The 18272-nt window shown below is 40.8% G+C and overlaps 1 protein-coding gene across 1 annotated transcript; it reads right to left on the bottom strand.

The window, feature by feature from the left end:
• Positions 1–1724: 1724 nt before the first annotated feature.
• Positions 1725–16974, bottom strand: LOC132870340 (DNA-directed RNA polymerases I, II, and III subunit RPABC2). The gene is made up of 5 exons (XM_060903970.1): positions 16877–16974; positions 6784–6853; positions 6542–6672; positions 3739–3810; positions 1725–2228 (listed from the first exon to the last, which is right to left on the bottom strand). Exons 1-5 carry the CDS (start codon positions 16894–16896, stop codon positions 2138–2140), a joined length of 384 nt encoding a protein of 127 aa, XP_060759953.1. The 5' UTR covers positions 16897–16974; the 3' UTR covers positions 1725–2137.
• Positions 16975–18272: the final 1298 nt, after the last annotated feature.

The raw sequence follows: 18272 nt of genomic DNA, 5'->3' as shown, positions 1-18272 counted from the left end.
AGGCTGGATTCAACCTTAGCAAAAATAGACGATGGGGATGTAATATAATTGGCCAAAGGGCAAATGTGCACGTCCTGGGGCAGCGTGCCGGAAATATCACCTTGTGTGCCGCCATAAGCTTTCGAGGGCTACTGCACCATCATGCCAAGCTGGGTTCCTGTAATGTGCAACACATAATCGCACTTCATGATGCAGTTCTACAGGACAGACCAGAGCAGCCCAAGTTTGTTGTTGTCTGGGATAATGTTAGTTTCCATCGGGCTGCGCTGGTCCAGAACTGGTTCACCAACCATGATCAATTTGAAGTTGTGTACTTGCCCCCTTACTCGCCATTTCTAAGCCCTTTGGAAGAATTTTTTTCCCTCTTGGAAATGGCGCGTATATGACCGCCAACCACATGCCCACATGCCTCTTCTGCAGGCAATAGAACAGGCCTGTGGAGATATTGAGGTAAGGTCAATCCAAGGATGGATTCAGCACACAAGGGGATATTTTCCCTGATGCTTAGTGAGAAAAGACCTTGCTTGTGATGTTGAGATCCTGTGGCCAGACCCCAACAGACGGCAGGATCCATAAGCCCACTTACGCACAATTGTGTTTTTCTGTGTTTACAGTAGTGTATTTTTTGTTTTATTTTTGCTTTAACTGAATTTACTGTACTGTAATGTACACTACTGTAATGTACAGTATTATTTCATTTTTTGGTTGTTGTGAAAACGTGCCTTCTGTGGAACTGAATAAAAACAGTGGAAACAAAAGACTGCAGTTTTATATGAAGTAGACTCGTGTGTTGCTGCTGATCTGAAAGCGTATTCATATGATGCAAGTGGGTATCATTTTGTCATCAGAGTGACATTTTGACAAAGGATTGTTAGGTTTTAATAGCAGAGTTTCAATTTGACATGGATGTGAATGGTTTATTTCCCAGTGTTGTGTCTTATTTGCTTGCGTGTAGAGTTTTGACACAATGAGCCAAGTTTTGCAAAATGTGTTCAAGCAATGGGCAAAAACTGTAAGACATTGGTGCTAGCTTACCAGGCAGTCAAGGGGTCAGGTCCAGCATACCTCCAGAGACTGATCTGACCCTATACGCCAGCCAGTTCCCTACGTGCCTCTCCTGCTCTCCGCTCCTGCCCAACCTGCTGTCTGTCCTGGTTCCTTGTTGGTGGAATGACCTTCCTATTGAGGTCAGAACTGCCAACTCCCTGACCACCTTCAAGTGCAAACTGAAGACTCACTTCTTCAGGCTGTACTTCTCCCCTGCCTACTGTGTAATTGTGTAGCAGTCTTGACCAATTCAGGCTGTGTACCGTCTAGCCTGGGGTTAGCCACTGGAGTTTTATTTTCTCTATTTGGTTGTACTTTGTCAGTTAATTTGTGTGGTTGGTTTGTTTCCTTGGCTTTGCTGAGTATTGGTATTTCAACAGAATATTACACCCAGTGTTATTTTGTCACTTGTTCAGTTGCACCAGAACTTTCTTGTCTTGAAGTTTAGCACTTTGTGTACCTGACTTTTGCACTTGTTGTACATCATTCTGGATAAGTATCTGCTGAAGGCCATGTAACGTAATGAAATAAAGCATGTTTAAATTTTAATACAAAGATCTAATTATTCAGAGCCAAAGCTGTCAGAACAAGACAGGGCTATATTCCAGAACCTTTACACTCACATATTCTGGATCTTACGTCAAAATTTAATGACAAACACCAGCCTCAGAACCAGATCTCAAGCCATCACTTTATTTATTTCAACATTCCTTCAAGAAAGTACAGCTTTATTAAAAACATTGAGCTCTTTTATTGAGATAAATAAAATGTAATAACTCCGAATATCTTTTATACAAAAAGATGTATTGTGTTACTTTAATAAAACAAACTATAATTCATTTCAAAATGAAAATGTGACTACTCCCTCTAGTGGAGAGAGTAATTCACTGCGCGCACACACACTGAGGCTATTGTACAGGGCCGTGTGTACTGAGGGGTGTGAGCTGCAGTGTGTTTACTGGTGTGTGTTTATTTTAAACCAGAGACCCTTACTGATGATTAAGTTTACACGCATGTTTTAGCTTTAATCACCGTTTACAGATTCACTGGTGTTTCCTTTCCAGTCAGAATACTGACTGTGTGTGTGTGTTTAGTCCGTGATGATAAGCTCGTCACAGCCCCAGTCCTCATAGCTCCCGTCAGGCAGATACCTCCGGATGATGATGGGGATCTTTCTGCCTCTGTAAAGCACATAATGAAATCACTTTTAAACACCACATCAGTGTCTGAACACCACAGTAAATGTTTCAGTGTTCTGATACTGCCTCAACACCAGGCACTGCCCTAATGCCCAATCTGCCCGACCAAGACATTCGGGCAGAAATATTTGAGTGCGTTAGGCCCATTCGAGCACACCTATGGTCGGCTTCTTTAAGCACAAAAATAATTTTCGAGTGAGTACATTACAAAAAAACAAGACGCATTAACCAGCATCCTCGCCTCCCCTCTGATCATCATTCTGATTTTTTCTTCCCGATTTGTAACGGTGATTCTGATTGGCTCACTTCAGGCGCACGTGCGCATGTGTGTGTTCTTAAAGTGGTGCTTATAGTGTTTACCATCCCCCTATCAAGTAGCATCTGTGACCGGGGATTCTCAGCAGTCAAAAGAATCAAAAGTGACTGGAGATCGCGCGTGCACACACACACACACACACAGAGATATGTTTGTGGGTAATTCTATGGATCTGTGATGCCTGCTGGAAGAGAAGAGCAGGGAGGATTGGGAATCGAGTGGCAAAAATTTGTTTACACAAGATACCAAAACTTGTAGCGTCCTAGCAACCATCCCAAAGATGCGGACAAAAAGCCCAGACACTCCTATTTACTCTGGCAAAAACGATACAGGATTAATCTGCAGGGCAAAAGGTGTCAAAAATTAACGTTGAGGCCTGTACAAACATGCCACACATTTCCTGTTTAACAGGAAGCAGAGGAAAAAGGAACAGTGTGTAAATGTAAACCAGACAACGCATTCAAATCTTTATAAAAGTCTCATCACTGCTGAGTTCTGGACTCTGATTGGTCAGAAGGTGGTGATTAATTTTCTATAACAGCAGCTCTGACAGTAGTGCAGCTGCACATCACAACAATGTTAATAAAACACTTAGGGACATGCTGTTATAGGAAAATAATCAACTTCAGAATGGTAACACTAACTTAACTTCAGCACACCACACTGTAACTCACACACGCAGGGTTTTTAAAGAACTGGTTATTATAATGAATTACAGGCAGAAAGCGTGAGGATCAGAGCGTGGGGTAAACACCTGTAACGCACACACTACAGAGCAGGTCAGTAATCAACACTCAGGCTTAAATATACAATCACGGAAAATAAAATAGAACATTAATTCAGGACGGTGTTTGTGCCAAGGCATACAGCGCACAACTTCAGAGTAACCATGGAGACGGTTCAGCGTGTGTATGATGCCTCCCTCTGGTGGTGAATGCTGGAACTGTCAGTGTGTAAACACTAGTGGAAAACGAGTACTGAACTGTTGAGTTTTGTTTCTACACAAACAAATCAGTAGCGCCACTGTACTGAGAAACTGAATCCAATAAATATCAAGATAAACTAGAGCTGCTTTGCACATCTGTGAGAGAGCACACACACACGGTGTGAATGTCGAGTTATTATTACTGCTACTGTGTGTGTGTGTGTGTGTGTGTGTGTGTGTGTCAGTCATACTTGAGCTCCTTCATGGCGATCTGCAGAGGGTCCGTCTCTCCCTCCAACTCCACCATCACTGGTGCACACATCCTGTGTGGACAGGAAGTGATGTCACTCAACTCTTACTGGTTTATCATGATAATGGCTGTGTCCAAAACCACTCACGTGTTCACGACTCGCTATCTAAAGGACGATACAGTGAGCTCATTGGGAAAATGTAAAAACGCTTTCGAACGCTACTATGCCGCACCGTTATTTACGTCATTACTGTCGCACAATTAAAATGTGCCGGATCAGTCGGCTGGTGGGTTTCAAAATAATAAACACATGCATGTGTTTGCGATAAATCCATATTATACTAAGCGTATTTCCCACGTTAATCAATACAGAGTACCTGAAGCTTTCAGGTCTTTTAAATCAAGGCTGAACACTTTCTTCTTTGCCTTTTATTAAATAAAATTTGAGGCTTTTGATTAATTCCTCACTCTGCAACGTAACTTTTACTCCAATATTTTATGTCTTATTCTATTTTAGCTTTTTTCTGTTCTCTTACTATTTTTAATTGGACTTGAATGTCTGTTTATAATGTGTTTCTTCCTCCGTCTGTTCACCCCAACATACTTTGTTTCCAGTGCAACCGCAGTGCATGATGGGATATATTGCTTGGTTAGTGCCCATCAGTTGTACATTACTTTTTGTGATGCATCGTGGGACACAATGAGTTCACTATATACAGTGGTGCTCGAAAGTTTGTGAACCCTTTAGAATTTTCTATATTTCTGCATGAATATGACCTAAAACATCATCAGATTTTCACACAAGTCCTAAAAGTAGATAAAGAGAACCCAGTTAAACAAATGAGACAAAAATATTATACTTGGTCATTTATTTATTGAGGAAAATGATCCAATATTACATATCTGTGAGTGGCAAAAGTATGTGAACCTCTAGGATTAGCAGTTAATTGGAAGGTGAAATTAGAGTCAGGTGTTTTCAATCAATGGGACGACAATCAGGTGTGAGTGGGCACCCTGTTTTATTTAAAGAACAGGGATCTATCAAAGTCTGATCTTCACAACACATGTTTGTGGAAGTGTATCATGGCACGAACAAAGGAGATTTCTGAGGACCTCAGAAAAAGCGTTGTTGATGCTCATCAGGCTGGAAAAGGTTACAAAACCATCTCTAAAGAGTTTGGACTCCACCAATCCACAGTCAGACAGATTGTGTACAAATGGAGGAAACTCAAGACCATTGTTACCCTCCCCAGGAGTGGTCGACCAACAAAGATCACTCCAAGAGCAAGGCGTTTAATAGTCGGCGAGGTCACAAAGGACCCCAGGGTAACTTCTAAGCAACTGAAGGCCTCTCTCACATTGGCTAATGTTCATGAGTCCACCATCAGGAGAACACTGAACAACAATGGTGTGCATGGCAGGGTTGCAAGGAGAAAGCCACTGCTCTCCAAAATGAACATTGCTGCTCATCTGCAGTTTGCTAAAGATCATGTGGACAAGCCAGAAGGCTATTGGAAAAATGCTTTGTGGACGGATGAGACCAAAATAGAACTTTTTGGTTTAAATGAGAAGCGTTATGTTTGGAGAAAGGAAAACACTGCATTCCAGCATAAGAACCTTATCCCATCTGTGAAACATGGTGGTGGTAGTATCATGGTTTGGGCCTGTTTTGCTGCATCTGGGCCAGGACGGCTTGCCATCATTGATGGAACAATGAATTCTGAATTATACCAGCAAATTCTAAAGGAAAATGTCAGGACATCTGTCCATGAACTGAATCTCAAGAGAAGGTGGGTCATGCAGCAAGACAACGACCCTAAGCACACAAGTTGTTCTACCAAAGAATGGTTAAAGAAGAATAAAGTGAATGTTTTGGAATGGCCAAGTCAAAGTCCTGACCTTAATCCAATGGAAATGTTGTGGAAGGACCTGAAGCGAGCAGTTCATGTCAGGAAACCCACCAACATCCCAGAGTTGAAGCTGTTCTGTACGGAGGAACGGGCTAAAATTCCTCCAAGCCGGTGTGCAGGACTGATCAACAGTTACCGCAAATGTTTAGTTGCAGTTATTGCTGCACAAGGGGGTCACACCAGATACTGAAAGCAAAGGTTCACATACTTTTGCCACTCACAGATATGTAATATTGGATCATTTTCCTCAATAAATAAATGACCAAGTATAATATTTTTGTCTCATTTGTTTAACTGGGTTCTCTTTATCTACTTTTAGGACTTGTGTGAAAATCTGATGATGTTTTAGGTCATATTTATGCAGAAATATAGAAAATTCTAAAGGGTTCACAAACTTTCAAGCACCACGGTAGGGTGTAATAATTCTCACTATACATTCAGACAGCACTACAAAATGGTGACCTCACTGTACAGTTCACGAAAGAGTGAGTCGGGAGTGATTTCGGACACAGTGGATGTTCACACACAGAGGGAGAGAGGGAGAGGGAGAGAGAGAGATGGTGTGTATCTTGTGACAGTATATGAAAGAACAGATACAGTGACTGGTCACTTTATTAGGAACACCTGTACATACAGTATTCATTATCCAATCACATGATTCAGTAGTTAAGGCACCGTGTTACTGATCAGAAGGTTGCGAGTTTAAATCCCAATAGACCCACACTGAGCCACACATTTAATACTCAAACACTCCGCTGTTTCCTGTCTAAAACAGAAGGGGTTTTGGGTGGGTGGGGGGCGAGTAAGGGAGAGGAATGTAAATAATATCCTGAATGAGCAGGTGTACAGGTGTTCCGATGAGACAGGACTGTGTGTGTGTGTGTGTGTTTTTACGCAATCTGCAGTGCTCTCGTGCCCAGCACTCTGGCTCTCTCGTATTTGGTCATGTACGGTGTAGTGATCCTCTTCTGATTGGCCTGCTGTCCTTCTCCTGCAGGGAGGATCTGTACGTTCTCCTGATCCTCCTACGCACACACACACACCTGGTCATACACTCTGTATTGAGAGTATAGTCAACCGCAAGTTTGGTCAGGAATGAAAACTAAACTGAACCATGGATTGAGAGTAAATCTTACATCCTCCACATTTTCCAGGTCGTCCAGCCCCTCGTCCTCCTCCACATCATCAAAATCTCCATCGTCAAAACTGTGACACACACACACACACACACACAGATTTGATTGTGTGATCATGTGTAATGACATTTCCACATCGTCAGGTCTGTCTGAGCCACTTTCAGTTTTTTATCAGTGTTATTATAAATCTGTAGCACTCTCACACAAACACGGCCACATCCACGTCTCCAGCGTGAACAATTAAAACTCAGCAGCGTGTTTTATATGCAAATACCATTCAAAATTCTAAAGTTTGGACACGCCTTATAATTCCATACTTTTTTCTTTATTTTTATGAATTAAAAGTCCCTTCCTGTCAAAGTAATGATGGATGTCGTTTCTCTTTACTTGGTTGTTCAGTTCTTGACATAATATGGATTACTGCAGCTGTGGAATCGGACTGTTTACTGCATTTTATTATTTACTGTTTGATATTTTATACGATCATATATTTTGGTTTTTTAAACACTTTTTTTGTTTACCACATAATTCCAAAATTGTTCCAGATGTTATTTCATAGTTTTGATGTCTTCAGTTTTGTTCAAAAATGTAGAAAAAAGTAGTGATGCTCCGATCACCAAAATCATGATCTGCCGATTGCCGATCACGGCCGATCATAGAATGGCAGGCGAATCTGAATCTTCCATATCTTTTATATATAATCTAGCAGTGTGTGCACAATGTGTAGAAATGAAACTATGAAGTAACTGTATTGGAAAAAACCCAGTAGAAATACAGTCAAGATCTTGAAGAACTACCAACTGCTTTTATTTTCTTATAGAAAATTAGACAACTTAAGGCTACTCTAGGCCATCTTTCCCAAATAAGGCAGAGAAACATAAAACAAAGAGGGGTCAGGAAGACCAACACACATTAGATCAGCTTAATGGGATGGGATGAAGTTACACTAAGGCCTACTTGAAAATTGTGGCCTCTCACTGAATACAATTAAATAATTGGCAGCAAAATGTAAACACCAAAACTGGCCACTGAAAATTATGGCAAACTTTTCTGCAATCATTATGAATGTCTGATGTTGAGGAACAACCAACTGTTTAACCAAAAAATAAATAATAATGCCAATGCCATCCTTCATGATATTAATAAAGAACATAAGAAGGCCAAGCAGATAGTTACCAACACACATTAGATCAACTTGGGATGGGATCAATCAATTAGTCACATTTAGGCCCAGGCTACTTGGAAACTTAGCCTTTTTAATATATTGATTAAATTAAAATGTTTAAAAACAAAATGTGCTAGGCCTACTACCACAGAGGACAAAATCCTTTAGATTCCAATCATAAATGGCAAGTTTCTCTTGATTACTATGAGCATCTCTGCATTTTTTGAGGTGAGCCGTTTTCTTTCGTCATCAATAACGTTTGCAGCTGTGCTAAATAGTCTCTCACTATCCACACTTCTGCACGGTGAACAAAGATATGCTCTTGCTGCCTGTGCAAGTGCTGGAAGCGGCCTTTATTCACCTGCCAAGAGGCAAGTGGCTGTCCACTGCGTAGCATTACGGGTTCTGCTAGATAGTGGTTGACCAGTAGGTGGCGCACAGGTATAATATTATGTAGGCTATGTTAGGCTACGATGCATATCTAACATCTGCATTGCTGAGGTTATTTATTTTTTATTTGTCTTTTATTTATTTATCTTTTTATTTATCCTGTTTTATTAATTTTATAGGCCTAGTTATTCTGCTTAATTTATTTTTGTCTGCATCCATGTATTTTCTTCATCTGTCACCCTGATTTTTGTGTATTTGTTAGATTGTACCTGTTTTATATACTTCAATTAAAAAAAAAAAAGTAAGGCTCCGATGCATGGCTGAATGTAACATGAGAAGAGAAAATGGAGAATGGATTGCGTCTAGAGGTCGACCGATCTATCGGCCGGCCGATTTAATCAGCTGATTTTTGCCATTTTTAATGAATCGGCATTGGCCGATTTTCTTATTTGGTCGCCCCGATTTAAAGTCAGGCACGACAGCTACGTAGAACGTGGCGTGCAAAAGACCCAAGCCAACAAACGTTTCAGGAGTCAGCAGAGATAGCCTACAGGTAAGGCTTCAATTCTTACATTTCAATGTCCTAAAGTCGTATATTTGCTCTCATGATAGTTGTAATCTGTGATGTGTTGCTTCATTTAGCGAAAGGAAAAACGAATAGCATTTCAACTGCATCGGAGTTGTAGAATTCCTCTCAAAACCAAACGTTGCGATGCGTAGCCTTGTGGCCACGAGTGCGTCGGGAATGCGTCGACTATATAAGCCCCCTTAACGCTGGTGACCGCTATGTTCCGATCTAAACTGTAGTAACGGACAAGCTAAGTGAAAAGTTAACAAAAAGAGGACGCAAAACTAACCTGTGAACGTATTATAACATTGCCATCCCATGTCCATTCGTTTTCGCGATGTATACATGTTTGATTTGATTGTGAACCAGAGACCGATGCTAGACCTCTGCAGTTCCTATTTCCGGTTTCCTGCACAGCATGCTGGGAGACGGAGTTTTATATTGTTGAAATGGAAACGTGTGAAAGTTCAAGGCATGGAAGTTCCACAGTGAAACTGTATAACTTGAACATGTATTTTGCCGTTTCCTGCATGACAACCTGCGTTTCTTGAACTGGCAGTATTGAGAAGAGTAAAACATGCCAAACTGTGAAATAATGTAAACATTACAGTGTGCTTCAACTTTAACTATTTTATGTTGCTAGTACGTCCTGTGTTACTAGTGTGTTTGCAGCACTAATATATTTTTATTTCATATTTATTTTTATGTTGATTATATATTGAATATTTCAGACTAGAGGTCTGCGCGGGTCGGATTTTTCAGTCCCACGCCCGCATTGTGCAGTCACACTCCCGCCCGCGCCCGCAAAAAATTATGATTTTCAGTCCCGCTCCCGCCTGCACACACAAAAAAATTATGATTTTCAGTCCCGCTCCCGCCCGCACTTGCCATATTTTGTCCCGCTCCCGCCCGCAAATCCCGCATGACGCAGACGTTCGCGTTATTTCTCAGGAAAGTTCTTGTCTTGACACAGCGTGATGGTGCCCCGCCCCCTACTTTGAGTGGATTTGAGCATAAATATCTACAGCTCACGTTCATTATTATTATTAGAGACACTACATGCTGAATTCAGAAACAAGGTAAATAATAACAAACGTGAACTTCATGTTTATTATTTACCTCGTTTCTGAATTCAACATGTAGTGTCTCTAATAATAATAATTAGTGCTGTCAAGCGATTAATCGCGAATCGCACATTTTTATCACATGAGAAACCATTGTAATTCTCTGATCAGTATCAAAAAGCGAATGGGCTTGCTTTGTACCAATGGTGGTGTTGTTTTTTTTTTAATTGCAAAGCAGAGCTAGCAAGAGGAGTGAACTTCACTCTTCTTCCACTTCACTCAGTGAAGTGATTTACTGCTTGAGTTAGTCTACAATTTTAATCAGAGAGATAGGTTACACAGTGACGGTAGGCTTGACATGCTTGATTATAATATAAAGTACACTATTAAATTAACTTTAAGTTGTTCGTTGATAAATATTGCATTGAATCTGATCTTTACTGTTTCATCTCACTTAACACATTTCATACTTTTACACTTTTTCTGCCCGTTGATGCGTCGCGCTGTCCAATCAGAGGCAGCCAAATTTGCATATTACAGGAAGGATTTCTGGGATAGCATTGAGTTTACAGACGCTGTCTTCTTAAAACTGAATAAATATTTAAAAAGAGCCAAATGAGCCAGTCTTTTGAACGGCTCTTTTCAAAGAACGGATCACAAAGATGCGGATCCCATCAAAGAGCCATAAATCCCATCTCTACTAGTTTCAAAAGCTTATGAAAAACCTACATCATGTCACAGAGCGTTAATCTCGCGATAAAAAAAATTATCGCCATTAAAATTGAGTCAAGTTAACGCGATAACGCGACACTTTTTACAGCACTAATAATAATAATAATAAAAGACAGGCGAGCACATAATTCCAAGTGGAAATTTGGTATATTTGTTCAGCCATACAAAACATTAGGCTAACCCAGTTTACATTTGTTAAGCATTTCTAACTACCTGATTTATGGCCGTTGTATGTCAGAACCTTTTGGCACTTATCACAGCAAGCAAAGGGCAGCTGATTTCCATCCGCGTCGTACACGAGTGAGAACGACTTCCAAATGTCTGATTTCAGGACTCTTGACTTTTTAACGGTAAATGTACCTCTTTTTAAAGCAGCACTTACTTTTGTACACTGTGAGCTTCAGTAAAGGAGCTCTGCTCTTCTGCCATGATCGGAGATCTCAAACACGGAAGAGAAAAAGAATCGAGAAACGAACGAGAGTTATTTATCCTCTCCTGGATCAGAATCAGAATTCTGATGACCAGCTCATCTAAGGTGTCATTGAGGCATCATGTTAGTGTGGGTCACTGGAGGCTGGGTGTGAACGGCAAGTCATTAGAGTGATCAAAGGATTTCCCGTTAGGGTGATCAATGGCAAATTTAAGATGCCATTCCTCACTCAGTCTGGCAATCTGACTCTCTCTGCAAATTTAGGCATCTTAAAATGTTTTTATTAATGCCAAATAAAATATCCAGCACAAATTATATATGATAGACATACATTAATAATTTATAAATTTTATTTCAAACACGTTTTTAGTTAGCGGGACTGCAGCTTATCACCGCTACCGCCCGCGCCACATATGTGCACTCCCGCTCCTGCCCGCGCACGCATATGTGCACTTCCGGTCCCGCCCGCGCCCGCAATGAGCTTTCAAAATTTGTCCCACGCCGCATTGCTTTGCGGTGGGTCCCGCGGGACTCCCGCAGGAGTGCAGGGCTCTATTTCAGACTCAGAGTTCAGTAGTATTTCATTAGTAGCCTTTGACTTAACTGGTATTTATTTATTTTATATTTATTTCATATGTTGATTTTTTCAGAGTGTTCAATTTTCAATAAATCGTGTTAAGTTTATAAGTGTTGTGCGTCCTCTTACTAGTATGATATTTTAGCATGCCAATTAAGGACAATACGATAGCATATCGGCCCTAAAAATTGGCCCAAAAAAATCGGCAGCTCATATCGGCCATCGGCTGACTCTGACCTCTAAATATCGGTATCGGCTTTAGAAAAACCCATATCGGTCGACCTCTAATTGCGTCATTCTTATTTACTAGTTTATGAGTTCAGTTTCTGCACTACATTACACACATTCATATTAGTCTTACAGTTACAGTGACTTTTTTTGTTTAAATAATACTTAATGAGATTAATGTTTATTGTTAATGATTAATTTAGGCCAATGATAAAAACCCACCGAACTAATGTCAAACCCGCCCAATTTTTGTCAACCAGCCCAAGCCATTTTTTGCCCGCAAAGTAGAATTCAAAACCACCCAATCTGGCAACACTGCTTGTAAGAGCTCCATTCTGCTGAGTCCATGCGATGCGCAGTCGAAAAAAAAAAAAACGTCGCACGAGTAGCCTACGTCACGTGGTTTAATCAACTTTTTTGATCGGCGCTTTTAGGGTCCTCCGATCAAACAATTTTTAGGCAATATTGGCCGATCATGATCGGCATCCGATCAATCGGAGCATCTCTCGAGAAAAGTCACAATATAGAAACCCTTCTGAATTTGTAGACTAGGGATGTACAAACTTTTGACTGGTACTGTACACAAGTCTTGGCACCCCTTTTTAGTACTTCTACATAATGAATTCAGTATAAAAACATTTTCGATTCCAATCACCAGTTTTTAGGCAGAAAGTGAAATGTAGAGGGAAATGTTTGTCTGTCAGAACAGAAAGCAGCATGTTGTGTCAGAGACTCTCCGGATAAACTCACGGTGAAAGCTGCTGGGTTTCTGCACCAATCACAAGCAAGTGAGAGACTTAAAGGGTCCATTAGAACTGAGACTGGTTCTGGAAGCTGTTCAGTAAAACTTCCAGCTCATTTCTTGAGAGGAGCGGGCACGGTGTCCCCGAGAGGAGCGGGCAGGGTGTCCCCGAGAGGAGCGAGCACAGTGTCCCTGAGGGGAGCGGACACGGTGTCCCTGAGAGGATTATACTTCGTTTACACGTAGCCAGGTATTTATGAAAACGGGTATCTTCTCCTCCCCGGACTAGAAAATAATTCCGTTTACACAATGCTGAAAAGCAGCCAGGGAAGGCTGTCAGAAACATGTCAAACAAATAGAAAGCCAACCAGAGATCTAAAAGCCAAGGAGGAGGGACCGTCAGATCACAATGCTGAAACTCCTCCCACTGTTTACACGCAGCATGAAAACGGAGTTTCCACAGATCTCCACTCTGCCCAGAGTTTTCGAAAGCAGCCGATTTCAGTGACTGAAACCTCCGTTTACAGGTAAATGATGGGCGCAGCCGCATAAATAAACTTCTGTTTTTACAGATACCCGGCTGCGTGTAAACGGGCTATCAGTTAGGGCTGTGCGATATATCGAATATACTCAATATATCGCCGAAAATTCTGTGTGAGATACATAAAATTATTATATCGTAACTATCGAGTATTTTATGGTCATCTGCCGACTTGCATTTGTTTCGTGTTTGTTGCGTTTGTTTAAAACCTTTTCCGGTGGTTTTCTCCCTGTCCCTCAGGCAGTAATGTGAGAGGCTGCCTAAGGGTAAAAAAAACAATAACGTCACACACTCGCCAACCAATCCCGGGCGACATCTCGGTGCTGAAAGGAACTTCCGGGAAGATTTCCTAGTTTCGGTTGTGTTGCCAGATTGGGTGGATTTAAGTGCGTTTTGGCGGGTTTTGAACATATTTTGGGCTGGAAAACGTCAGCAGTATTTGGCAACACTGCGGGAAGATTTCCTGGTTCCGGTTTACAGCGCTGACTCAGTTTGTGCAATCGCTGGTGCTGCATAGGCTACCGTGTAAGCTCTGTCAATTTCAGCGACAAATTAAAAATGGAAGCGGACGAATTGGTTCCTGAAAGAACTAGTAAGGAGTCAGTCATCTGGCATTTTTTTGGATATCGCGAGGACGACGTGGAACAGCAAATGCCAGTTTGTAAAGTGTGCAAAAAAACCTGTCATCACGAAAGGCAGCAGCACGACAAATATGTTCCATCACCTGAAACTCACCCGGTACAGTATGAAGAGTCTCTTAAATTCCGAACCACTTGCCCACGTGCTAAACCCCCCACAAGCTAAACAAATGACCCGAGTGGCCTCGTTCTCCAAAGCCCCCCATATGAGAAAACGAGTCAGAGATGGAGAGCTATAACAGATGCAATCACTAACTTCATTGCCGAAGACATGATCCCAGTTAGTATAGAGCAATTCCAGCGTTATGGACGTGACACTTGAACTCAAAATGGCAACAAATGACCCAGTGCATGTTTTATTGTCTCCCAGTATTTAAACAGGTGTTGCATATTTTAAGGCTGTACCATACTGGAGAAGTGATAGAACAAGAACAATTCCCATAGTACATCTAGGGCATGCCAGGAAACGCCAATAAAAGATGCGTTATGGATGTGACAGAAAAAGTATCACTTTTCTTGGGTGACTGTACATTTTTATCAAACTCTGTGAAATTGTAAACCTAATGTCAAAATGGAGATATCCGTTTGATAGAGGGGTCCAAGGTGAATATTAAAAAATCTTTGTTTAAAATATTTTGTATTTCATGCAGAGTTTCGGAAGGAAAAGTCAGCGTTATGGATGTGACGAAATTCCGTTATGGATGTGACGCGTCTGAAATAGACATGGCATATGTTTAGAAAATCAGCAATTTAACCACCATAACCCTTTGAAAAACTCTCTAAATATCAGCTAAAACTATCAAAGTTCTTAAATAATATTTAGGATGGCTATTGTTTTGCTGTTTTGTGGATTTTAGCATACATTTCTGTGGCTTGTGGCAATAATATAGAATTGTACATGATCAAAGTTGATTTTAGCTTGGGGTTTACATTATAAGAAAGAAAGACTGACTGTGACATATTAGGTTGGTTACAAATTGGTTCAACTTATTCACATCTGTAAAATACAGGCCTAGGTGAGATCTCTGGGAGTGGTTTTGATGTATTACATGTTGCTTTATTTTTGCATGGTGAGGTTGACATTTACACGGAATTGCCCTCTAGTGGAAAAACCAGGCTTCCAAAAATTACTAAACACACTATCCCAAATATGAGTTGCCTGGTCGCAGACATTTTACAGTGAAGGCAATACCGGAATTCTACACATCTGAGAGGCAGAGCCAGAAAACATTCAGTTCAAAAGTGTGCAAAGAGAAAAATGATGTTTTGCAGATCTCTCTCTTCTCTCCCTCAATCTCTCTCTCTATAGAGATCTTGCAGTCACGTGACCGGAAAGTACACAACCGCCATCGTGTCGGGCAACAACACAGCTGAATACTGCTGCACTCGTGTACAGAATGGATCAATTTCAACCGACGGACTACACAGCTCATTTTTCTAATGCACAGATAACTAGATATATGTCTAAAATAAACGATCTGCAGATTTGTGACCCTTATGGCTTACCGGACGGAGTTTTCACCACCGGATTTTGAACTGCCAGCGGAATACCCGGACGTGTATGATTACCTCATCAACTTTCTCTCGCTGTTCAGTGCTGAAGCACTGCGTGCTTATAAATCTCTGGACAGTTATCTCTACAGAAATTCAGGATTTGTCAGCGACTCAGATGTGGCATCTTGTAACAAGAAAATAACAATCCTCATTGGATGGGTAAGTCACTTAAGTATTGAGTATAGCACTGACCAGCCGATTATAGAATAGAATAAGGTAATTCCAAATCGTCCGTGTTGTTTACATGGATCTGGCGTTGGAGAGGTAGAGGCTTAGCAGTGGAGGTTTGAGTGGCTGTTTTCTGAGTTTAGTCAACAGGCCGGCTCTGCCTGCAGCCTCGCTTTTGCTGCCTGCAGCCTCGCTTTTGCTCCCGGCGCCGCCTCCTTCGCTTTGCTTCTGATAACAATCCACGGAGACCCCGCTATCTCGTCCGGAATGTTTTTTTTTTTTTTTCTCGTCCGGAATGTTGTGCATGCGATGGAAATCGCTACAAACCGTCATTTTCTGCTGGAAACCAATGTCCAGTAAGTCCATACGGTTGTAGTGGATATTGAAGTCCGGTACAGACGAACAACACGCAAAAATACACACAAAAAACATAAAAACTGTGCACAGGTAGGGAGAGCTTGTAGCCGCAGCCGTTGTAGTAGAATTGTATATAGTAGGGTTTTCCAGAAGAAAAGGTAGAAGTAAAAGCAGAAGTAGAACCAGAAGTAGAAGTAGAAGGCGGAATATGGCGTTTGACCGACACGATGGCGTCTGTCACAATCTGGATCGGCTGTGACGTCACATGCAAGATCTCTATTGTGAATGTTCCAGTGGTTCTCAGTAGTCAGGTTAATAGCTTGGAGATCTATTTTTTAAAATAATTTAATGAATGAGCACTTTTCTTATTTAGGCTAAATGTCTCTCTCAGTGTTGAGCTGCACTTTATTGGTTTGAGCTCTGAGCAGCTCTGTATTGTGTTGCCCCTTTGTTGCAATTTTCAAGATTGTTTTTGCAGTTTGTGCCACATCTTTGTTGAATAAAAATAGTCTTATTTCAATTCAATTGTGATTAATCACCAACATGACAATGTAAAATGTGTTGTTGAAAACCACCTGTAAAGTTAACCAAGAATGTTATTTAATCTGCAGGGATTGTAGTGAAAACAGTAAAGAGTAAAAGTTAGATTTCATGGGGTCCTTTAGAGGAGATTTAAATATATCGAGATATATATCGTATATCGTGAAATGGAGAAAATGTATCGGGATATTCAGTTTTTCCCATATCGCACAGCCCTAGGCTCAGTCTCTCCTGATTCCCCCTCCGGAGAGAGAGAGAGAGAGAGAGACTCCACACACTCCAGCTCCGAGCTCACAGAAACTAACCGCCATTCACCCTCTCATCTCAGTTATTCAGCGGATTCGGTTTATTTACTCTTCACTGTATTCACTCTGTAATCACTCTATAAACTTCACTTACTTATCTTCGTTGTCAGACATTTTCCCGACACAACTAGCGAAACAGCAACGAGTTTCACACCGGCACGATAAATACACTTCCGCTTGCTTTCTGCCGACTTCCGGTTGGGGCTCACTTATAATACCTCCGGGTAAAACCGTGCGCTGTCACACTGCGGTTCCGGAATTCAGAATCAGAATCGAGTTTATTGTCAAGTCCGTTATATTCTTACTAGTCTAGATGGAAATAGGGGTCCGCGCACCCCCCGGCTTTTTTTATGACACCTGATTTTTTTGTATCTTTAAAGTGTTTACTTTCAGAATCTGACAGGTACCAAGCTGAAATAATGTCCCAAGGGCTTCATCTTTAACCCTTTAATGCACCTGACCGGAACCCGACAGATTGAAAAAAGGATACAGAATGGGTCATAACTTTTGAAGTAAACTACATACAGAGACAAATTAACACATTTTCCCATACAATACTGACCCAGTGAATGACATTAAGTGGTTGTTTTTGACATTTGACAACATTTAAACCGCCTTTTTGGTCAAAAACGGCAAAAAAAAAATGGCCTAAAATGTGTAGAAATTCAACTTTCTTTTCATTCTTTGAAGTTTTATTGTGTACTTTTTTCACCACTTGCTCTTCATTTATCATTTACAGTATCCATTTGATTATTATATTGGGTATTAAGCTGAAATAATGCCCCAAAGTCAACATTTTTAACCCTTTAATGCCCTAGACTGGAACCCGGAAAATTATAAAACTGTCAGAATGTAGGGTAACTTTTGAAGTAAACCACATACAGAGACAAATGAACACATTTTCCCATACAACACTGACCCAAGGAATGAAATGAAGTGGTTGTTTTTGACTTTTGACAACATTTTAACTGCATTTCTGGACAAAAACGGCAATAAATGGCCTAAAATGTGTAGAAAAACAACTGTCTTTTCATTCTTTCAAATGTTATTGTGTGTTTTCACCACCTCTGGCTCTTCATTTATCATTTACAGCATCACTTTGATTATTATATTGGGTATTAAGCTGAAACAGTATCTCTCTCACTTTATTTTAACCCTTTGCATCAAACCTGAAAACTCAAAATAGAGTATAAAGTGGCATTGCTTTGATGTAAACAAAAGGGGACAAACAGACACATTTTTCTATACAACTATGACCAAGGGGAATATTTGACATCTGGACCATAGTGTCAAAAATACCAAGAAAAGCTCATTTGAGCACATTTTATGAATAAAAAAGAGTAACCTACAGGAAAAAAGAACACCACAGCTTTGGAATGTTGGAATGCCAGTTTTTTAATATTGGCACTGTGGCAGCTGGTGGCCATCAGTTGGTACCTGGAGACATCTCACAGTTCTCAACAAGTCTCTCTTTTGAAAAAAAAAAAACA

This window comes from Neoarius graeffei, chromosome 22, assembly GCF_027579695.1.
Source record: "Neoarius graeffei isolate fNeoGra1 chromosome 22, fNeoGra1.pri, whole genome shotgun sequence".
Lineage (NCBI taxonomy): Eukaryota > Metazoa > Chordata > Actinopteri > Siluriformes > Ariidae > Neoarius > Neoarius graeffei.
Note: the sequence above shows the minus strand (reverse complement) of the source record. Positions and strands in the feature narration are given on the sequence as shown.